At 42.4% G+C, this 23,509-nt stretch overlaps 1 protein-coding gene across 6 annotated transcripts in view; it reads left to right on the top strand.

Annotated features, from left to right (window-relative positions):
- The window catches only part of LRRC56 (leucine rich repeat containing 56), a 95,952-nt gene that overhangs the window by 51,520 nt on the left and 20,923 nt on the right, over positions 1–23,509 (top strand). For all 6 annotated transcript variants that reach the window (XM_075928269.1, XM_075928270.1, XM_075928266.1 and 3 more), the window contains 2 exons: positions 20,359–20,455; positions 21,910–22,107. In XM_075928269.1, coding sequence (XP_075784384.1) covers positions 20,359–20,455; positions 21,910–22,107 — 295 coding nt within the window. The remainder of the gene's footprint in view (positions 1–20,358; positions 20,456–21,909; positions 22,108–23,509) is intronic.

Raw genomic sequence — 23,509 nt, 5'->3', positions numbered from 1 at the left:
TGAGGCAGGGCAGAGAAACCTCCTCCCTGGGAGCCAGGTGGGCAAGAGCTGGTAGCTCTGCTCCTGGGGAGGTGGCTTCAGTGTGGTAGGCAAAGCGTCCTTCCCAGGAGCAGGGCCGGCAGGGGTTGACGGGGAGGCTTTGATGTGGGCTCTGCAGTAAAAAGCTAACCTAAGCTTTATACTGCAGAGACCACAGCTCATATAACCATGTAAACAATAAAATTTTTAGCAGTTACACGATTACTGTATTAAACTATTTTTAACATCCTTAGCATAAGCAATAGTTAACCAGAGTGAAATCTCTGCTCTACCAGCTAGCTACTACCCCAGTATCTCCCATTTAGTTATAGAGACTATAGCCTGCAAGTCAGCTGGGTTTTTCCAAACCTCAATCTTGCAGTTGCTTACAATAGAGAATTAACATCTGCAGCTGAGGGGCTCAGATTAATGTTGGTGCATATATATGGTTTAACTGAGACGGGAAAGATGCACATCAACACAGAGCACAGTGTGTGTAAGAGGGGAGTAGGAACATAGCAAAGATAATGTAGAACTTTAAACTAAATCTAGACACATTTAAAATCTGTCTGTGTTACATTCAGTTTTTGAGCAGCTGTCCATGCACAGCTGAATGAGAGGAAATTCATGCTGGTACAATACGGTCCAGTAAAAGTTGCTAGGAGACAAGGCAGTGGCTCAGTTATGTCAGATTCTGAGCGCTATCACTGTTGGTAGCCTGTATGCATTTGTCACAATACTGGTGTTTATCTTAAACCTTAGCTTCTGGAGGCAAGTGATTGCACAAGAATCTTCACATTTTTTTTAAAGTAAGTGCCTAGCCCTCGTGGCTATGAAGAAAAGCCTAAAAATGTGAGGTGAGTACAGGCATTCCCCGGGTTACGTAGAAGATAGGGACTGTAGGTTTGTTCTTAAGTTGAATCTGTATGTAAGTCGGAACTGGTGTCAGCCGCTGCTGAAACTGATCAGTTTCAACCGTGGCTAAATCTGGATGCCAGTTCTGACTTACGTACAGATTCAACTTAAGAAACCCAGGCGTCCCCAAGTCAGCTGCTGCTGAAACTGATCAGCGGCTGATTCCAGGAAGCCTGGGGCAGAGCAACTCTGCCTCGGGCTTCCTGTAGTCAGCCACTGGTCAGTTTCAGCAGCGGCTGACTTGGGGATGCCTGGGGCAGAGCAGCTGGGGTGCTGCTGGGTTGCTCCAGTAGCGCGGCTCCTCAGCGCTACTGGAGCAACCCAGCAGCACCCCAGCTGCTCTGCCCCAGGCGTCCTGATTCAGCCGCTGCTGAAACTGACCAGCAGCGGCTGAATCAGGACGCCTGGGGCACAGCAGCTGGGGTGCTGCCGGGTTGGTCCGGAGCGGTGCTGCGGGACCAACCCGGCAGCCCCCAGCTGCTCTACCCCAGGGGTAGGCAAGAAAAGCCTGGTCTGCTGGGCGTGCTTCGGCTGTCCCCCTGCGGGCGTGCTCAGCAGATTTGCTCTCCGTCTCCCTGGTCTGCACCCCTGGGCGCGCCCGGGCTGTCCCGATGCGGGCGTGCTCCGCGGCTTGGCTCCTGTCCCCCTGGTCTGCTGCGGGGGTCCAGCAAAGCCGCTGGACCCCCCCCAGCAGACCAGGGACACCTGAGCAAAGCCGCCGCCTGTTAAAAGCATTTGCAGAAAAGAGCATTTAGATTGGCACGGACGCTTTTCCGCAAAAGCACTTTTTGCAGAAAAGCATCCGTGCCAATCTAGACACAGTTTTGCGCAAGAAAGCCCTATCGCCATTTTCGCCATCGGGGCTTTTTTGCACAAATCAATACCACATTGTCTACACTGGCCCTCTTGCGCAAAAGCATTTGCGCAGGAGGGCTTTTGCCCAAACGGGAGCAGCAAGTATTTCCTCAAGAACACTGACAATCTTACATGAGATCATCAGCGTTCTTGCAGAAATTCAAGCGGCCAGTGTAGACAGCTGGCAAGTTTTTCCGCAAAAGCAGCTGCTTTTGCGGAAAAACTTGCCAGTCTAGATGCAGCCTGCCTGTACTACATCGGTCACCTCTCTACACCTTCTTCATTCATTATATAATCACGGTACAATATCTTACATATTAGCCTTTCCATTGCTCTCTCAATTACATCAAATTTTTCTTCCTCTGCTTGCATTGTTAACTTTCCATTGTATGGACCTTGAGTATAAGGTCAACAAGGACATCGATGTAGACTACAAAGAGGTTATCTCACAGATAATCTCAGCAGCTAAGAAGGCAAGGACATTGAAAATGATGGGATGCCAGCAGAGAATCAAGGAGGAAACTGAACCTGATGGCGAGGAGGGCACACATGAAATTAGAAAGGAAAATGGTTGACGATTACAGAATGCTTTGCAAAGAAATTCACATGAAGACCCAAGAAGATTACAAAGACTTCATAAAGAAGAAACTGAGAGAGGTAGCTGAAAAAAACAAGAATCTGAAGAAGGTAGAAAGAGTTATTTGTCTGAAAAATGTTATCTTGGCCATGCAGAAAGGTGAAAATGGAGAAAGGACGTCATCAAGGAGAAAAATGAAAGAAACAAACAAATTTCTACAATGATTTCTACTCCTTGCATGTCAATGTCCAGTGTACACCATCAAGGCAGCAGGCTACAGAAGTTCCTGATGTTATGTGAGAAAAAATTTAATATGCATTTCATAACATAAAAAAGGGAAAAGCCTGAGTAGACAATATTTGGCTGGAATATCTCAAAGCAGGAAAAGATACACTTTTCAAATATCTGTAAATACCCTAAGAAAAATATGGGTAATCAATGTGTTTATACTTTTTAAAAAATAATGGTAGCATCTCTCTGGAAGATTGCAAGAACCTAATATTTGAATCTTGGAAGTCTTCTTAAAATGATTTACCTGTGGTAATTACCATCTTGTAGTAATAATAATAAATATAAGTAATGGCAGAATTATATGCGTCATTGATGTGCTGGGATCATATAATCTGGTTTCTTGGTTATAGAGGGGGTCAGAGTAAAATTTTCAATGGTATGTAGGTACCTAAAGATGCAAATAGGCAGCTAGTGTGATTGCAAAATTGCCTTAATGAGTTAGGTACCTAACTCTCTTTGGGTATGTCTACACTACAAAGTTAATTCGAACTAACAGACGTTAGTTTGAATTAACTTTGATAGGCGCTACACTAGCGCTCCGCTAGTTCGAGCTTAATTCGAACTAAGTAAACCTCATTTTACGAGGACTAACGCCTAGTTCGAATTAGCTAGTTCGAATTAAGGGCTGTGTAGCCACTTAATTCAAACTAGTGGGAGGCTAGCCCTACCCAGCTTTCCCTGGTGGCCACTCTGGGCACCACCAGGGAAACTCGTCTTCCCCCCTCCCGGCCCCGGAGCCCTTAAAGGGGCACGGGCTGGCTACGGTGCCCGTGCCAGGTGCAAGCCTGCCAGCACCCAGCCAACAGACCCTGCACCTGGCACAGCTCGAGGCAGCCACCCGCTGCCACCCAGCCCTCCGCCTCTTCCCGGGACCAGGCTGGCGGCTCCCGGGAGCCTGCCCGGGTCCGCAAGAGGCGGGCGCCCGCCTGGTCTAGTGCGGAGATCGTGGACCTCATCCACGACCTCTGCACTAGGCACAGGAAAGTGGCCGTCTAGGGCAGGATAGCTGCCAGCCTGGCCACCTGGGACCAGGTTTGCATGAAAATCAAGGTGGTCCACTGAGACCCCCGACCCTGAGCCCTGAGCTTAGAATGTCCGTACTGGGTCAGACCAAAGGTCCATCTAGCCCAGTAGCCTGTCTGTCAACAGCGGCCAACACTAGGGACCTTGGAGGGGATGGACCGAAGACAATGACCAAGCCATTTGTCTTGTGCCATCCATCTCCAGCCTTCCACAAACCGAGGCCAGGGACACCATTTCTACCCCCTGGCTAATAGCACTCCATGGACCCAACCTCCATGACTTGATCTAACTTATCTTTAAACTCTGTTCTAGTTCTAGCCTTCACAACCTCCTGCAGCAAAGAGTTCCACAGGTTGACTATTTGCTTTGTGAAGAAGAACTTTCTGTTATTAGTTTGAAGCCTGCTACCCATTCATTTCATTTGGTGTCCTCTAGTCCTTTTATTATGGGAAGTAATGAAGAACTTTTCTTTATGCACCCTCTCCACACCACTCATGCTTTTTTAGACCTCTATCATATCCCCCCTCAGTCTCCTCTTTTCTAAGCTGAGAAGTCCCAGTCTCTTTAGCCTCTCTTCATATGGGACCTGTTCCAAACCCCTGATCATTTTAGTTGCCCTCCCCTCTCCCACCCTCTCTCTCTTCCCCTCTCCCACCTCCTTTTTCCAGTTTCCCCGAGTTTTGTTCAATAAAGAGAGTTTCTATTTTTGAACACACGTGTCCTTTATTTTGTACATCAGGAAGGGGGGCTAGGGAGAGGTAAGTGGAAGGAGGTGAGAGAGGAATGGGGTATGTGCTCCTGATGGGGAAGACTGGGGTGGCTCTGTGGGCTTCTCGGGGTGGAAGCTCTCCTGAAGCCCCTTGATTGACCCCCCCCCTCCGGATGGCAGCCTGCGGCAAGTGCAGCCGGGCTGATGGCCAAGTGGTGTGATGTGCCGAGTGTGGGCACTCAGGGCACTCCAAGCCAGGACTGCTTTGCAAGCGGGGAACCCCTGAGAACTGTCTGTCCGGGGTGGGGGTCAGGTCCCTTTAAGCACAGCCCTCGGCTAGCCTGAGGCAGCAGCTCCACACTCTAAGTCCTAATCTGATGCCCTGCCGGCACTGCTTCCGGCCATCCTTAACCTCAGTTCAGGGTCCACTCAGTGTGGACATGCTAGTTCAAATTAGCAAAACGCTAATTCGAACTAATTTTTTAGTCTAGATGCACTAGTTCGAATTAGCTTAGTTCGAATTAACTAATTCGAACTAAGTTAGTTCGAATTAGTGCTGTAGTGTAGACATACCCTTTGACTTTCAATGGGAGTTAAACTCCAAACCTGCTTAGGTTCATAATTACCTTTAAAAATCTGGTTCCATGCCATTATATGTTGTGATCACTATTTTGTACTGTTGAAATTGTATAATTTCTGTTTGTGCATCAAGGACGTGATTCTCCAGTGTTCTGTAGCTTCTTTGTGTAAACCAGAACATGCTAGGAGGCCAAATAAAAAAATCAAGGAAAAAAAAAACACACTGGTGAGAAAAATTTTTAAAAATCAGTTTGGGGTCAAACAAAACAATTTGTTTAAACCTTCCCCGCCTCCATTTTTTCATTTCAGGTTGTTTTTTGGATGTTTCATCCTCCCCTTTTTAAAATTTAGCTACATTTATTTATGAAACACTGTTTTGAAACAAAAAAAAGTTTTGATCCTTTTGAAACTAAACATTCCTAAATGAAAAGTCAAAAAGGGTTGTATCAAAATGGCTGAAAGGAATGACTTTGGCTTCATTGTTCTCCTTTGGCTGAAATTGTTCACTGAATTTGAACTGAATCTGCAAATAGTTTCAGTACACTAAAAATGCATTTACTATTATCCTCCAAACATTTCACCCTGCATTAGTCCTTAGTCAAGTAAGCCTCCCACTGACTGTTGTAAATAATCAGGGTTCAGTGGTATAGAAATAAATCCTCCTTTCTGAGACATTCCGACACAGAGATAAATTAGATGAAGTAAGGTTTTCATATATTTTTATATCTTAGCCTATTAATTTAAGATTTTTGTTTTTCCAAGATTTTTGGATAATTTTTTAAAATGTTCATCTTAGAGCAGTTAACATACATTGAAATGAGATGATTTATATTAAAGAAAATTATCCCATTTTCTACCATCTGTATTGTAGCAATGACTTCAAAGCAAATTTTTCCTTATGTCTGGTGTACACTTTAAATTCAAGTCAGTGTAGCTCTGTCAATCAGGGATGTGAAAAATCTATTCTGACATAGCCCTCAATATAGATGCATCTATGTTAGATGCAGCTGAATGCTTTCATTCGCCTAGATTTATTGTTTGGGAAGGTGGTGTTCCTACACTGACAGAAAAGTCCCTTCTATTGATGTAAAATCTGTCTACAATATGGGATTATGGTTTCCGTGGCATAACTTTGGAAGTATAGTCCCTGTAGTGTACATGCATCCTTAGTAAGCTATTCCAGTTGGTTTACTTAAAAATTCACAGGAACATCAGTTTGGAAGTTAATGTAATACTGCAATGGAGAACTGTAAGGAGACATCAAAAATTCATGGAATGTTCTATGTTTTAGCATAGTGTGAAACTGCTAGATTAAAACAGGCTTGAAAAATGAGTCTGTTCTGTTATTTTTAAATTGGTCATCATTTTCTGCCTAGGTTTTAATATCACAGTCATCTCTGTGGAGTCTAGGTATCTTGTCTCATAGCAATTTATTTTGGTTTTCTGAGAGACCATTTATTTACAACTTCCAACAGAACAGAAGTTGAATAGGAATCTAATGATTGGTATGTTTCATCTTAATTTTTATATGTCCACTTGTTTTGGTATTTAATTTTTCCTGATTTTTTTATTTATTAAAGTTGCTGGAACATAATGAAAGGGTTTTTCTTAGAACACCAGTGAGCTGTCTCTATAACTGATATCATACCATCAAGGCATTTTTACTAAATAGTCTAACTGCTTGCTTGCAATCAAAGCCAAATATTACCAAATATTCTTGCTTAAGCTATGTCTAGATTGTAGTGTTAAACTGGAAAAAGTTGCATATCTTTTTCTGATTTACTTTCAAAAGAGGCTTTTCCAAAATTTGGTGCACCTACACAGCGCCAAATTTCAGGAAAAAGTGCTCTTTCAACACATCCCTTATGCCTCGTAGAACTAGGTTTACAGGGATGGCAAAAGAGCGCATCCGCTTTTTCGGGAAAAAAAAATCTGGAAAAGCAATGCAGTCTAGACATAGCCTTCCTTACTCTCTTCAGTATAAAAAGTTTCATGGATGTTTATTTTAAAGTCTCAGATTTGTTTTAAAGCAAAGTGGAAGCACAATTCTAGGATTTTGCCAAATCTCAAATCTGGGATGCAATGTAAAACAAAGACCCAAAGTGAAGAATTCAAAGACATTAGTTATAAATTTAAAATGCTGGAATGCATTCCTTTAATGTAAGTAACTCATGCTGTAACCTTAGCTATATTCTTTTTCTGAGGTACATAATTTTCAACAGTTAAAGTGAACGAATGCCAAATTTCGGTGTAGCTTTGGCACTAAAATGGGAGATGGTTGAGATACAGTAAATACAACTGCATATCTAAATTGTCCTTCATTTGAAAGTTCATTTGCCAATTCAGAACATTCAGTGCTGATGTCCAGGTGGAGCATTGCATATTGGGATATACAGCCTTTGTGGAGACAACTCCATGGCAAAGGTGGGAGTAGATCCACAAGGTAGAAAAGAAATCCTAGAGCTATATTTGGTTTATGAGCCCCACTTTAGCAAATATATTTTTAAATTTGTGGAAGCTTAATAAAAACTGTTAATATTTCATTATTAATACTTGGTTACCTGTTAAAAGACTACCAAGTAGATAAAATGACAAGCAATTTTCAAGATCAAAAGGAAATTAACACAAAATTACATGTACCCCACCTACGCACACATATATTCATATGTTAGAGAATTGTTATTTCTCATTCCAGGTACGTCAGCTTTGATCAAGCCAATTATTCTGCTCTGGGTTTTTTGACAGCAACTGAAAATTAGAACATTTAAAATTAAAACTACATTTCAAAGATTTCCCTTTTACAGTACAGTATAACTTATTTAAATTGAACAAAAATTCTTAATTAGAATACAGTTATGACCTTTTTCAAAACTAGTGTATTGATGTGTTCTCCTGATTTAATTTGTTCAGTTAGTTCAGCTGAGCAGGATTGTATATAAAATGGGGTTCTACTCTGATAAACCCTGAATTGGGAAGCAAAATATTTGCAGATGGTGCTGCAAGTTTTATGTCATGCTGGCTACAATGGATGCAGTGGTGGTTAGTCCATTGTAAGAAAACATAATACATGAATGTACCACGTAACTGAAGTTAGGTATGGCTCTGAAGCACAACTTGGTAGGGTTGGTGGTATCTCTATTGGTATCCTCCTCCCCATTTCTGTTTCAGAATAACAATCCTAGTCTAGTAAAAGATGCTCAAGTAGGTCACCACTGTGAAAGATAAGACTCATGAGGTGAAATCTAGGCCCCGTTGAAGTTATTGGGAGTTTTGCCACTAGCTTTAGTGAAGCTAGGATTTCACTGTGTAGGAGTGTCTCTAGCTGCCTTGTTCGTAGCAAATTTGTCTATGGATTAGCCCAAACATTCTTCCACATTCAAGCTACCCATGTGGTTGCAAACCCTTATCTCCTGCTCCATCCCTGTGTAGTAAACACTCAAGACAAGTAACTACCAACAGCAATGAGAATCAGAGCCGAAGAACAGTTTAGAGAGAAGATGGACAGTCATTGTAAATTCTGGGCCAGGTCCTCAGCCTCAGCCTTTAATAGTCTAGCTGCTTTAACAATTGGAATCCCGGTACTGTAGCCATCTCTACACCTACCTGGCCCCAGTTTAGGGGAAGCATTGGGGAGAGGGAGTATGGCCCGTGTCCATTCTGCTCCAGTGATCACAGGCTTCTGCAGCAACTCCCTGGGAAGTTGTTGCTATTGGTTGTAAATTAGAACAACTCTGAGGTTGGAGATGTAAAGGTCCCCAGTGTATAGGGTGCTGTCCTGGGAGCCTGGAGAGCAGAGAGCTGTCCCCAATTTTTCCACTGACTGCTGTGTGTCTGGACAAATCATTTCCTTTTCTGTGCTTCAGTTTCCACATCAATAAAATGGAGGATAATTGTATTTTGAGCTCTATAGAAGAAAAGCGCTATATGGTTCTTTTGTCCAAAGCTGAATGTTTAAAAAAGAAAAAAAAAACATAAAATATTTCTTTTAGGAGACAAACTGACTGTCATCAACACTTGGAAAATAAAGGTTTTAGTTAGTATGAAGCTTACTGTAAATCCTCTTTTAAAACTCTCAGAAACAGACACTAGGCTACAAAGATAACCAACAATACCTTCTTTTTATTCACAATGAAATATGAGTCCCCACTGGCATGTTAAAAAGAATAATGGAAATACAGTTTCACGTGACACAACAGTTATTAAACCCAACCCTGTGCAGATGCAAGCTTCCTTTTCAACCCATGTGACTTGAGTGCACTTGCCTTTCACTGATGTTTTCCACATGTAGATTTAAAAATAGCTCGATTTGAGCCTTATTGTCACTTAGTTTTCAGAGTCTGAGGATGATGTTGCAGAACAAGGTTCAAAACACTTGTCAAGAAAAGACTACACAGTTTGAAAGGCAAAATGAAGTTAAAATATTAGGCATTACAGGAACATAGCATTTCAGTGTAACAATAGGCTTTTGGCAATAAAAATCTGTGCCTTATTCTTCACTGTCTTGCACCAGGGAGAGTCATTTTCACAAGTGCAAAGTGGGTACAAGATATTAATATATCAGTATGGGAGCATTTTCCACCCCCTACATTTAGATGTAGATGACTGTGCAAGGTGCAAGACAAGGGAGAATCAGTATGTCCTAATTTATAATAGTAGGTACACAAAATACAAAGTAAGTCTCCAATTCTGCCATCAGATCTTTGCCCCTGCATGGAGCCGTTTTGGCTGCAAAGGGACACCACAAGGACATAAGTAGGGCCCTACCAAATTCATGGCTGTGAAAAACACGTCATGAACTGTAAAATCTGGTCTCTCCCATGAAATTTGGTCTTTTGTGTACTTTTAGTTTACTATACTGATTTCTGGGGGAGAGGGGAGCAGCATTTCTCAAACAGGGTCCTGATCCAAAGTGGGTCTCAGTGGGGGATCACAAGATTATTGTAGGAGGGTTATTGCCTCCAGGGGTGGTGGGTGAACCAAGGGCTCCAGGAGGCTAGCCCCTGGCTGGCCCCCCCTTCTGCCTGAGGTCCCACCCATCCTACTAAGTCCATATCCCCTCCGACCAGCAGCCAGCCTCCTCCTCCAGCCCTGGTGCTCCAGGTGGCACATGCCCCACCCAGAGGTGGGTGCATAGTCTCCCCCAACCCCAGAGCACCAAGTGGCATGAAGATTCCTCCCTTAGCACTGGAACACTGGGTCAGTTGGGCTTTGTGCACAATCTTTCCCCCAGCCCTGGAGCATTATGCAGGACAGTCTCAGTGATGGGAGCTCCCTGTGCTGTGTAGTCCCAGCTACCACAAGTCCCAGCTGCCCCAGCCAAAGTCCCAGAAAAGGAGCAGCCTGGCCTGAACTTAGGCCAACTAGCAGGAGGGGACCTGCAAAGCCATGCAGGGCTGCATGGGGATGCACAGACTTTCCCTGCCTGTTAGATGTGCCACCCTTACTTCTGTGCTGCCTTCAAAGCTGGGTGGCCAGAAAGCAGTAGCTGTTGGCCAGGTGCCCAGCTCAGAAGGCAGTGCCCTGCCGTGCAGAAGTAAGAGTGACAATACAGTAACATGCCACTTTTACTTCTGTGCTGCTGCCATCAGAGCTGGGCAGCTGGAGAGTGGTGGCTGCTGACTGAGGGCCCAGCTTTGCAGACAGCAGTGCAGAAGTAAGGGTGCCCATAGCATGCTATCCTTACTTTGTACCGTTGCTGGTGATGGTGCACAATTAAGGGTGGCAATACCACAAACTCCCTACAATAACCTTGAGATCCCTCCAAACTCCCTGTTGAGTGAGGACCCCCACAGAGACAACACTGAAATTTCAAATTTAAATATCTGGAATCGTAACATTTACTATTTTAAAAAATCCTATGACTATGAAATTGACCAAAATGAACTGAGAATTTGGTAGGGCCCTAGACATAAGGCTATTTCCTTATCTATTTGCTGAGCTGGGGGCTGTGTCATGGGCTTAACAAAACAAGAGAAATGCAGAGACGTACACCCTGTTTTATAGATTTGAGTGCTTTATAGCTATTTGAGAGAACAATTGCACTATTATGTAAACTTCCTATTTAAGCATATGTTATTGATTTAAGTAACATACATACTTTAAACATTTTTGCTTCTGATCTTAGAATTACCCTTACAACCAAACCATTGTACGCTGACATATGGACCCGATCACTGTTATCATTACACTCCTTAATAAATGTCTTGATCTCTATAGATCAGTGAGGTGATTGTTTCTTCCTAAGCAGGAAGCCAGTAACTTGGTCATTATTTTAAAATCTGTATTTAATGGTGAAAGCTGGCTGATTGCTAGCAATATTCCTCTTTAGGATCACCTTCTTTAGAAATGAAAATAATAGCCTCTAAAATGATTTTATAAGAATATTGCATGTTAGGATTCATTAAACAAAGATGTATGCATTTAGAAAACAGTTATTGTTTGCAAATTGGGTGACTTACATCCTTTATGGTTTAGCTGAATGATTCTGAATAGCTTCCAAATTAAACCATACAGTGTTCCCACTGATAAGACATTTCGGACCAGATTCTGCTCAAGGTTGCATTTGTCTAAGTGTGGAGTAGCGCCATTAAGATTCTTGGAGCTTCTCCATACTTAAGCTGGCAAAAACAAGAGCAGAATTTGCCTTTTAAAGTCTGGTCTCCATCCAGTAGAATTTTGGCTGGAGTGAACTAATCCCCAAAGAACCAATATTCTGGATTAAAAGAAGAACATGTTGTTTTTCAAAATGTCATTAGTTGTAAACCAAAGTTGTTTTTTTCCCCACATTTCAAAGAGTGATGACTTGTCTGGAGAATTGGATTTCACAAAAGAAATCATGAATGGTTCTGTGCAAGTTGTAAGGAAGTTGCAATACCCTGACAAGAACAGTACTTCAGTGGCTGAAACTCACTGGACAATCCTATATGGAGAAAATTGGAGCATAGTTTTTCAAATGGTTATATTTGTTCATTTTCTTAAGCCAAAATCGATGTGAAGTGCAGCTTTAAGCTCCCATGACTAGAACTCTCCAGCATTCTTCACTGGCTGAGAAAATGGCAACATAAGTGGCAATGGCTGTGTGAATACATGTTCCTTTCTTAGCACACATTCTTTCTCTATTTTTGGATAGTAAAGAGCATGTTTTGGAACTTTGTTCATGTTCCTCACACACACAAGCAGAGGCCTGTGTGTGAAGTGATTGCTTCTGAAAGTGCAGGTTTGGCAACCAGAGAAACCATAATCCATTGTTCATCAACAAAAGGTACAGCATGGGAAGTGGCAGCTGTGCCAGCTTCACACACACAGCCTTGGCTCACAGATGATCCAGAAGAAACACTTGCAGGAATGAGCAGGTAGTTTAATCTCTATGTCCCTTCATTCCTCAGCCTTTTTGCTAAGACTGCCCGCAAGGGTGCTAATTCATATCATTTGTGATGATAGGGACACTTGTCCTCTAGGAACAGAAGTATCTGTTGTATATGTTTGTGTGATTGGTGCCCCCTAGAATGGAGTTCTGTTTGTTCCAGGTCCTGTCTTATACTGCATATCATTGTCTAGCCACTTATCTTCATCATTATTGGTGTGCACTACATTTGTTATCTGCCACCTCTCCTAGCTGCCACAAACTCCTCACCTTTTTTTGAGGTTCTTCATCTCTATCCAGAAATCATGTAGATAGACCCTGTCCCACAGAACTGACTTAAATTGTAAGCTCTTTGGGAGAGGGACTGTCTGGTTTTCTGTCTGTACAGAGCTCTGCACAATGGAGCCCTGGCCTCTGATTTCTGCCTCTTGATGTTACTGTAATATAATAATTAACATAGCATAGTAGTATGAAGGATCCTTTTGTATCTTCAACCAGCTTCATCATAAGCATGTTCCCCTAAAAACTGGAATATTTTCTAAGTCTCCTCACTCTAAAAATAAAATAGAAAAGGATTTTTTCCTCCAAATTTCCATCATCAATTGTGGTAAAAATGTAAATCTCCCCTTTTCTGTTTTTATTACAGAGGCGTCAGTTGTGGTTCAGGTTCAGTTGAGCGTTGCACTTAAATATACAAACATCCACACAAAATGTGATCAATACATGAGCAACATTTCCCAAGACTCGCTAATTCCCTCCAACTTGTACATTCCAAACGAAACAGAGCTGCTTCCAGATGAGGCACTCCCATCTTTTGGAATTTTTTAAATTTTTATTCCAAACATCCAGCAAAAATGTAGAAATACTTTCAGACATGCAGGTGCATATGATTGTCTTGTCCGGACAGCTTTCTCCGAGTTCAGCTGCTGTATTACCTTGCAACCTTTTAGCAACAACATTCTCAGTGGGAATTACTGTGCATTAATCCGGGAATTTCTTTGATGCTACAAGCATGAACTTTTTTTTTCAATTGTGATCCAAAACCTCCCAAATGCTCCTTGTGTTAGCTCAGAAATAAAATATTTGCAGATGTGCCTTGCCTTAACAAGCAGTCTGAATTGAAACTGCTTTTTGTATAAGTAATATAAAAATACCCCAGGACAAATTCTGAGCAGTACTGGACTGATCCAATGACTGGCACTGTCCCCAGGATAAGTTAGAGGAGAACCATTCCTATTTGACTTGCAGTTGCTTCTCTGAAGTCCAGGATGGACAGAACAGAATGCTCTGGCAGATTCCCTCCTGCTCTCGAAAATTCACTGGTATCCTTCTACACTGAATGCTGCATGAAGGAGTGGCACTGGACACTTAGGCCTGGTCTATACTAGGGGATACATTTAAATTGCGTAGATTAAATTGAAGTATCTTAACTCAGATTTTGGCGCTTTCCACACTGCAGGGAGTTGAAGGGAGCCCATTCTCCATTTGACTTCCCTTACTCCTCGTAGAAGCAGAATTACCTACCAGCATCAACAGGCGCGCCCTCTCTCTTTGAATTAGCAGGTCTTCACTAGACCCACTAATTCAGACCATGTAAGATTGACTGCAGCTGCTTCGATCTGTAGTGTAGACATGGTCTTATTTTAGTCTGATGCTGCCCTTCCATATTTCCTAAGGCCTAGTTAACTATGCTTTGTGGCTCCCTGTGTAAAGCAGAGCTCAGGATGAGGTCCAGGGATACAAAATTGTACATCTAATAAAATTAAATTCCCATCTTGCAGCTTTACACACTGTCAGTCAACTTTAGCCCCATATTTAGGGTGCGTGTATATGTTTGTGTGTGTGTTGCTTTTATAAAACCCAAAAACCAATAGAAAGGTTTTCATTAGGAGTTTTTTCATGCTAAAAAAAGTTTTTATAAATCAGCAACAGTAACAAACTTTGTCTTATTAGTGTTCACATTGCAAACATTGCAGCATTCTGCATATGCATGTGAGCATAAAATACAGGCTCTCATTCTTTTGTCACACCCGTTGTAACTACAGTATCTTTACAAGTGTTAGTCCCACCAAGAGCTGGATGGGTGTGAATCAGTTCCCAAAACTATAAACAGAAGCAGAACTGACCTGTGTATTTATATTATATAGCATGAACTTTGACAAGTGAGTTCATAGGCAAGAACTTCAAAAAATAAATGTTATTTTACACAGTGCGCCATTAAACCTGTGTCCACACTAACACATACACCATGTTCGAAGATAGATTAACTAACACGTTTAAATTGATACAGTGTTAAACATGACTAAGCCTTTAGTGTAAACAGGGAAAAACCATGAATACAAATGGGAGCAGGGGGACTGGGAATAAACTTGACTAGCTAACACACTTTTAAAATATGACTTGTCCTTGTACACACTACAGGCAAAATTAACACTGATTACACTGAAGTCAGTGAAGCTCTGTGAGGATGTTGCCATCTGTCAGGACAGAGTTCACTGCAGGATCATGGATAGTGCCCTACCAAATTCATGGACCATTTTGGTCAATTTCAATGTTAGGATATTAAAAATAGTAAATTTCATTATTTTGGTTATTTACATTTGAAATTTTGGGGTAGTGTAATTGCAGGGGTCCTGATCCAAAAAGGAGTTATGGAGGAGGGGGAGTTGTAAGGTTAGTAGGAAGGTTTGCGGCACTGCTCCCTTTACTTTTGTGCTGCTGCTGCTGGCTGTGGTGCTGCCTTCTGAGCTGGGCATCTGAAGAGTAGCGGCTGCTGGCTGGGACCACAGCTCTGAAGTCAGAGACACCACCAGCAGCAGCGCTGAAGTAAGGACGACATATTATGGTATTGCCACCCTTACATCTGCACTGCTGCCTTCAGAACTGGGTAGCTCGAGAGAAGCAGCTGCTGAGGGCCCAGCTTTGCAGGCAGCAGTGCAGAAGTAAGGGTGGTACTATTGCCACTTATTTCTGTGCTGCTGTTGGCAGAGCACTGCCTTCAGAGCTGGGCACCTGGCATCATCCACTGCTCTCCAGCTGCCCGGCTCTGAATGCAGTGCAGAAGTGAGCATGGCAGTCCCATGGCCTCCGTAAAATAACCTTGTGACGCTCCTAAAACTCCCCTTTGGATCAGGATCTCCAATTTGAGAAATACTGGTCTTACCTGAGAAATCTGAATAATATAGGGTGAAAATACACAAATGACCAGATTTCACAGGAGGTGACCAGAATTCAATCTTTGGCGCATTTTTGGTTGGTAGCAGTCATTCTAAAATTAGTCATGTTTAAAAAATACACATAAATTACTATATTGTTTTGACTGAGCATCAGTCATTTTAACTTAGAGGAAGTCTTGTGAGGCAAACACAATTGCAAAAGTTATGATTTGAATGATACACATTAAAATAGAAAGTATGACACACATTTTGGGAGGGTTGTTAAAATTTGGTAATATCACGTTAATGATTGTTTTCAGTCTTGTCTGTCACTGCAACATATGGAGAATTTAATAGAAATAATTTGCTTGCCACTTTAATAGCGTGAAAATGTGAATATCCTGGGTAACCATTTTACATTTACCTGGGTCTGATGATGTAGGGAAAAGATCTTTATACTAAAATAACACCATCCACGTGTATACAGTTCAGAGCAAATACAGCACCATAAATGGGTTAATTAATGAGCAATGCATTTTCGTCACATTAGTCAAAACTCACAAGTGCGAGTTTCTTGGTGTATTGCTCAGGGAATAAAAATTGCCATGCTCAGTGCAAGATGCTTCATTTTTGCATTGTTTCTCCCTTCCACCCTTTGTTTTATAATTGTAAGTTTCAGTAAATATTGCAGTTGATGCATTCTTGCTGCAGGGATGTTTTTGAATCTGTTTGTAATCCTAAGAACATAAGAACATCCATACTGGGTCAGACCAGCAGTCCATCCAGCCCCGTATCCTGTCTGCTGACAGTGGCCAATACCAGATGCCCCAGAGGCAGAGAACACAACAAGTAATCCTCACATGATTCCTACCCTGTCACCCACCTCCAGAGAAACAGAGGCTAGGGATACCATTCCTATCCATCCTGGCTAATAGCCATTGATGGACCTAACCTCCATGAATCTAGCTCTAATTTGAATCCTGGTAAAGTCCTAGCCTTCACCACGTTCTCTGGCAAGAAGTTCCACAGGTTGACTGCCCTCAGTAAAGGAAAACTTCCTTTTGTTTGTTTTAAACCTGTTGCCTATTAATTTCATTTGGTGACCCCTAGTTCTTATATCATGGGAATAAGTAAATAACTTTTTCTTATTCACTTTTTCCATACCAGACATGATTTTATAGACCTCTATCATATCCCCCCTTAGTCTCCTCTTTTCTAAATTGAAAAGGCCAAGTCTTTTTAATCTCTCTTCATATGGGACCCATTCCAAACCTCTAATCATTTTTGTTGCCCTTTTCTGAACCTTTTCCAATGCCAATATATCTTTTTTGAGATGAAGCAACCACATCTATACGCAATATTCAAGATGTGGCTATACCATGGTTTTATATAGAGGCAATAGGATATTTTCTGTCTTTTTCTCTATCTCTTTTTTACTGATTCCTAACATTCTATTTGTTTTTTTGACTGCTACTGCACACTGAGTAGATGTTTTCAGAGAACTATACACAATGATTCCAAGATCTCTGTCTTGAATAGCTGTTGCTAAATTAGACCCCATAATTTTGTATGTATAGTTGGGATTATTTTTTCCAGTGTGTATTACTTTACATTTATCAGCATTAAATATCATTTTCCATTTTGTTGCCCAATCACTTAGTTGGGTGAGATCTTTTTGAAGCTCTTCACATTCAGCTTTGGTCTTAACTATTTTGATCAGTTTGGTATCATATGCAAATTTTGCCACTTCATTGTTTACCCCTTTCTCCAGATCATTTATAAATAAGTTGAATAGGACTGATCTCAGGACAGACCCTTGGGGGACATCATTTGTTACCTCTCTCCACTCTGAAAACTTACCATTTATTCCTACCTTTTGATTCCTGTCTTTTAACCAGTTATCAATCCATGAAAGTACCTTCCTTCTCATCCCATGACAACTTACCTTACTTAAGAGCCTTTGGTGAGGGACCTTGTCAAAGGCTTTCTGGAAATCTAAGTGTACTATATCCACTGGATCTTCCTTGTCCACATGTTTGTTGACCCCCTCAAAGAACTCTAGTAGATTAGTAAGACATGATTTCCCTTTACAGAAACCATGTTGTCTTTCCCCAACAAATTATGTTCGTTTGTATGTTTGACAATTTTATTCTTTACTATGGTTTCAACTGATTTGCCCGGTACTGACATTAGACTTACTGGTCTGTAATTGCCAGAATCACCTCTAGAGCCTTTTTAAAATATTAGCATCATGTTAGCTATCTTTCAGTCATTAGGTACGGAAGCTGATTTAAAGGATAGGTTACAAACCACAGTTAATAGTTCCGTAGTCCCTTTTGAGTTCTTTCAGAACTCTTGGGTGAATGCCATTTGGTCCCGGTGACTTGTTAATGTTGAGTTTATCAATTTGTTCCAAAACCTCCTCGAATGACACCTCAATATGGCACTTTTGTTTTATTAAAAAATACGTACCATGAGAATAGTCATTGGAGAGACTATTTTGCAAATGCTGTGTTGTTGTGATGAGGAATTGTGACTCTTCTGGCTCAGGGACAAACCCTTCTGGATGAACAGAACTCAGCTAGATCCTGGAAAAAACCTAACGATCCTGCCTCTTTTGCTGGACCTTGCCAAGTACCTGCAGGATTTAAGTAAGTTGGTTTGTTCATCATGTTAGCTTTATGATCCTGCCAGTTGAGGAAGTGTAGAACCTGTTGACATCAGCAGAGATTGATCTATGAGTCCACAGAAAGGACTGTAAGTATAGTGGAGAAGATTGATTTTCCTGTGTCTATTGTTTACTGTATTGTAGTTGTTGCTATGTGCTTCACTGAAACCACACCAGTGAAGTTAAGGCATCTATGCCAATACACATTAGGATCTGTCTTTAACAGCAACAGTGATACAGTAAAAACAGAGGAATCTGTCTTCTCTCATATAATGGAAGCCCTAGGCTGTGGAATGGAGAGCGGTCTGTGATGGTTCTTAGGTTTTATTATGTGCTTTGTTCTGTGAAGAATCTAAAAAGAATGCAGTGCACTAGGAAGTGGGGAAGACTTCTTTCATTAATATCAAGAAGGTGCAGTGTTTCTGCTGTGGCGGGGAAGGTCTGAGGCTGGCAGAGCCACTGACAGGGGGACAAAAGGAGCAGTTGCCCCGAGGCTTTCGACTAGGCCTTTTAATCACTGGCGGAGCCCAGGCCCTTTAATCTCTGGCAGAGTTCCAGGTGGCGTACTCCAGGCAATGCTAAGGGCTGGTGGGGAAGGGAGCACAGCACCGTCCAGGTGGCACTGAGGGCTAGTTGCTCCCTGCCCTGCTCCTTCCGCCCGAGGACCTGCCCCTTCCAGGAGTGCAGAACCACCCTCCCTGCACCTTGCCTGGCAATCCTGTTGCCTCCCACTGAGGTCTCTTCTGGATTTGTCAAGCCATTGTATCTCTTTTACATTTAAATAATATGCACATATAGCTCAATAATATAGAGGATTGATGGTGCTAAAGACTTTGGGCTTGATTTGATTTGCTGCTGCTTTTCTGCTTTGTAGCTATTTATGTCCGTTCAAAGTCAATAGGACAACTTGTATACAAAGTTTAACGCGCTTAAGTGCTTTTCTGGATTAGGGCCAGAGTGCTCAGAACCTTGAAGTATCAATCTCTTACTCACCAGTGGCTAGGCCTACAAGATGAACAGATGGAATGGGATACATAGCTATTTTCTGTTGATCAAAGCAATATTATTTACCAACATGGTGATCACTTCCAAGGCAGGAAAGAGAGGCGCCACATAAACCATGATAAAGGGCAAGAGCAGCGGGTTAAAATCAGGTGTATTAATTTGGATTATGCTTATATAATATGTAGTGAAAACAACTGAAATAAATTCTTCCAGAATTTGTGGCATTTATCTAGCTTGCTTTGAATTATGGAAAAATCACCAAAATATAGACACTTGGCAGAATTTTAAATGGATTTCTTGAAATGGGAGCAGATACTGTTCCATGCAACATGCTTTCACTGAAGATCTAAAGTATGTTGGGGGTAGAGAAACAGAATAAAACCATTCGCTGAACAACCTTAATCTCTTTCTTCATCTATGAGAGTTGTGCTATTTCTCTAACTTCTTGCTTGTTCAGTATTCAGGCTATGAAGAAATCATCAGATTTTCCATATGTGGAAAACAAAATGTCTTTTAAATTTTTTTAAAAAACAATGAGTGGCCCTGTAGCACATTAGAGACTAACAAAAATATAGATAGTATCATGAGCTTTTGTGGGCAAAACCCACTTCTTCAGATGAATGGAGCAATGGACACAAATCAGATATTTAAAATGGTAGTACACAGAAACCTGCTGGAGAACATTTTAATTTGCCTGGGCACTATTAATGGATTTAAAAGTGGCTATTCCTCTGCAATTAATTTAAAGAACCAACGTGAGAGTGAGAGTGAGACTGGCTTTCATATGCAAATTTGACACATTTACCCAGGGACTGAACAAAGACATTTATTGGATGGGCCGCTATATTCAACACCCAAATTACATCAAAAGCTAAGTATTGGGTACTTACAACCCACTCTATTAGCCTCATTTAGCATGGACACTTTAATTGACAGGTTTTTCCCCTTCCCCTCTGCCCTATTTTTCTGCTATATGTTTCTACCCCTGGACTCCTTGCTCCATTCATCTGAAGAAGTAGGTTGTGCCCATGAAAGTTCATGATGCTATCTATATTTTTTGTTAGTCTCTAAGGTGCTACAGGACAATTTGTTGTTTTACGTTTTTTTTAATACAGACTAACATGCCTACCTCTCTGAGACTTTTAAATTTCCTTGTCTATTTAAATCGATTTAAAGTGCTTGAATTGTTTCTCTTACAAGGGACCTTGGAACCTCATTATCTCATCTCCAAGTATTGTGGATGGCTCGCTGTGGACTCACAGACTTAGATGGTATCTCTTCGTGCAGCTCTTTGAAGGTAGGTAAAACTGGGTCATTTCAAATATGCTCCTATGAGCAGTATCTTTAGTGAATATTTCTCTTTCTGTAATTGCACTGTTACTTTTTTTTAAAGTTCTTAAAGGATGTTAATTGGGCAGTATTTGAGTTAGTATTTATTAATTTTTGAAGATGCTAAAGCAATTCTTTTTTACTGCAACCCTCTGGTCAGATCCTGAACACACTTAGGCCATGTCTTCACTAAGCAGAAGATTGATGCTGCCAGAATCAGTCTTCCAGAACTAGCCAGTTAGCCCATCATAAGACAGGATTTTCAGGTCTCTCATCCACGTCGGTCTTCTCTCCTGAGCCTCCGGTCTCTTGCTCCATCTCTCTCTCCTCCTCCTCTTCCTCCTCCTGCTGCCTCCCCTCCTCTCTCTCGCTCAGCTCTCCTCCGCCTCCTGCTTCTCTCTCTGTCTCTCTCTTTCTCTTCTCCTCCTCCTACTGCATCTCACTTGGGGGACTGCGGAGCCCAAACGGTCTGGAGTCGCTGTGACGCCGCACGTCACTGCCCCGCCCCCCTTTGCCTCCCGCCGTGGCGCTTGGCTGACTTGTGCGCCACTCAACTGAGCCGCGGCGGGGGAGCAAGCGGCGCAAGCTGTGGTTTGGGCTCCCCTGTAGCGGCCTGGCTGAGTGGCACAGAAGTCAGCCGAGCACCATGGCAGGAGGCGAAGCGGGGCATGAAGGTGACGTACACGGCTGGGCCCCGCCCCTGGCCATGTACCTCATCGCCCTGCCCCCCTTCACCTCCCGCTGTGGCGCTTGGCTGACTTGTGCACCGCTCAGCCGAGCTGCCGCTGGGGAGCAAGTGACACAAGCAGCGGTTTGGGCTCCCCCGCAGCAGCCTGGCTGAGCGGCGCATACGTCAGCTGAGCGCCACCACAGGAGGCGAAGGAAGTGACTCAGGCAACAGCGCCGCCTAGAGCGAACAGACAGCATTTCAGCATTACAGAGTCACAGACATTGGGCTACTTCTTCCAGAATTTGATTTAGCAAGTCTAATTAAGATCCGCTAAATCGAACCCAGAGAATGCCCCTGTCTGTGGCTGGTACTCCTGCTCCTTTGAGGTGTATGGGAAACCGAAAGGAGTGTTTGCTGTCTGTGGCCTCCCACTGTGGGGACAGCGGGAAAACTCAAAACAAGGTATGTTGACTTCATCGACGTAATTAACTTAGCTGGAGTTCCATATCTTGATTCAACCTCTCCTTTTACTGTAGACCTGGCCTTACTTATTTCCCTGACAGTTTCATTGACTTACAACGGTATTAGGCATGATAGGAAACACTATGCCCAAGCTAGTTCCTGAGTGTTCCTATTGATATCTCTAGCTCTTTACTTATTTCAAATCTTTAGGATATTGAATTAAGTCAGTAAGTGGTTTAATGTCATTTGGGCATATCTGTGGTTTATACGTTCTATTTACTTCTGTTGAGGAACTCTATATAGCCTATAACAATATTTCTGACCTGAGCCAAGTGAGCTTGCTGGATCATCTTGAGATTCTGGACCTGGAAGGAAACAATATTGAGGACATCAACCAGATTCAGTACCTGGGACTCTGCGGCAAACTGAGCAGTCTCACAGTGGAGGGGAATCTTATTTGCCTGAAGCCAAACCCAGAGTCTTCAGAGGTGAGAACCTTGTTCAGATTTCTTGGGTTAAATTTTGCACGTTTATCCCAAGTTGGTAAATCTGGTATCCACAGAAATACTTCCATTGTATTGTTGTCTTTCTTAAAAAGTACTTCCCATGAACTCAAGGAAAGCTAGAGGAAGCATTGGTATCGACTGACAAGGCCTTTTCCCTAATGGCTTCAAGAGAGGTATTGATATTCGTAGGAACCCCTTTCATAGTACATCTTCTGATACATGTGGGTCTAGTCCCAGGATAAAATAAATTGGCAGTCAGTTTGTTCTTACAAGAATAAACACTTCTCAAACACTAGTGGACATATCTATGCACTGTTAAATCTATCACTGTCTGCTGTGAACCTGCCCAACGGCTGCTAGAGTTTAATTTTTTTCCTACTTTCTAACCAGCCCAAACCCCATTCATTGCTCACCAGGGAAGATGGAGCAGGCTTATAAATTTTTTTTAACCTCTGTTACCTTTTAGCAAGAAAATAATATTTTCTTAGTCCCATGTCAATCTTCACAATGAGCATTCCTCATTTCTGTGGTCAGGGGGCAGCTGAGATCTTCACACTGAGCCTGTGCTCAGGACCAGTCCTCCAGAAGAGCTTCCCAGAATTGTCTGCCTCCAAGTAGATTTCAGGGCACCCTTTGGAACAGAGCTTTCAGAGGATTTTTGAAAGATTTTTAAGCAGCTGTCACTCAAGATTGTTTTATGGCTTTGAGGGATTTCTTCTCAAAACTGATAAACTTAAAAATTGTGTGGCTTTCTGAAGAGGGTTTGAAGAATAGCACTACTCCTCCCCTAAGAAATGGCAGGGACAGTGGGTTGCCTGCACCCAGCTCCCAGCCAGTGTGAGAGCGAGGTCTACACCATAGAACCGTGCAGGCTCAAGTAACCCAGCTCGTAGACAATTTATGGGAAAGGTCCAAGCCAAGAGGCATGAGCAGACTGTAGTGAAACTGGTCCCCCGATGGCATATGGCTCAAACCACACTGAGAGAACTGAGAAGGCCACAATTAAACCATCTTTTAGTGGCATGTGGGCTAGATGCCCATGGAGAGATATGAGCAGGCTGCACAAAATCCTAGCATGTGGGCAAGACACACAAAGAGTCAGCTGAATGGGCCATGTTGAATCTCCCTTCACTGAAACCCAGCCAGAATTAGTGGCATGGAATGAGGGGGAAAATTTTCAAAGCCCCCTACCTTTCCACTAGGCATGAGGCATCTATTCCCACAGCTTGCAGAGCATGTATCCTGCATATCTCTCTAAGGAGTGAGGTAAAGCCAATAGAGACAAATGATCCCTCTGGTATCAGGTGGATCTTGCAAATGAAACAGATTTACCTGTGAGTCCTCAGCTTCTCTAAAATGTGCCAGCTCCTGCAGCCTTTCTGGT

This window comes from Pelodiscus sinensis, chromosome 4 (genome assembly GCF_049634645.1).
Source record: "Pelodiscus sinensis isolate JC-2024 chromosome 4, ASM4963464v1, whole genome shotgun sequence".
In the NCBI taxonomy this organism is placed as follows: Eukaryota; Metazoa; Chordata; order Testudines; family Trionychidae; genus Pelodiscus; species Pelodiscus sinensis.
Note: the sequence above shows the minus strand (reverse complement) of the source record. Positions and strands in the feature narration are given on the sequence as shown.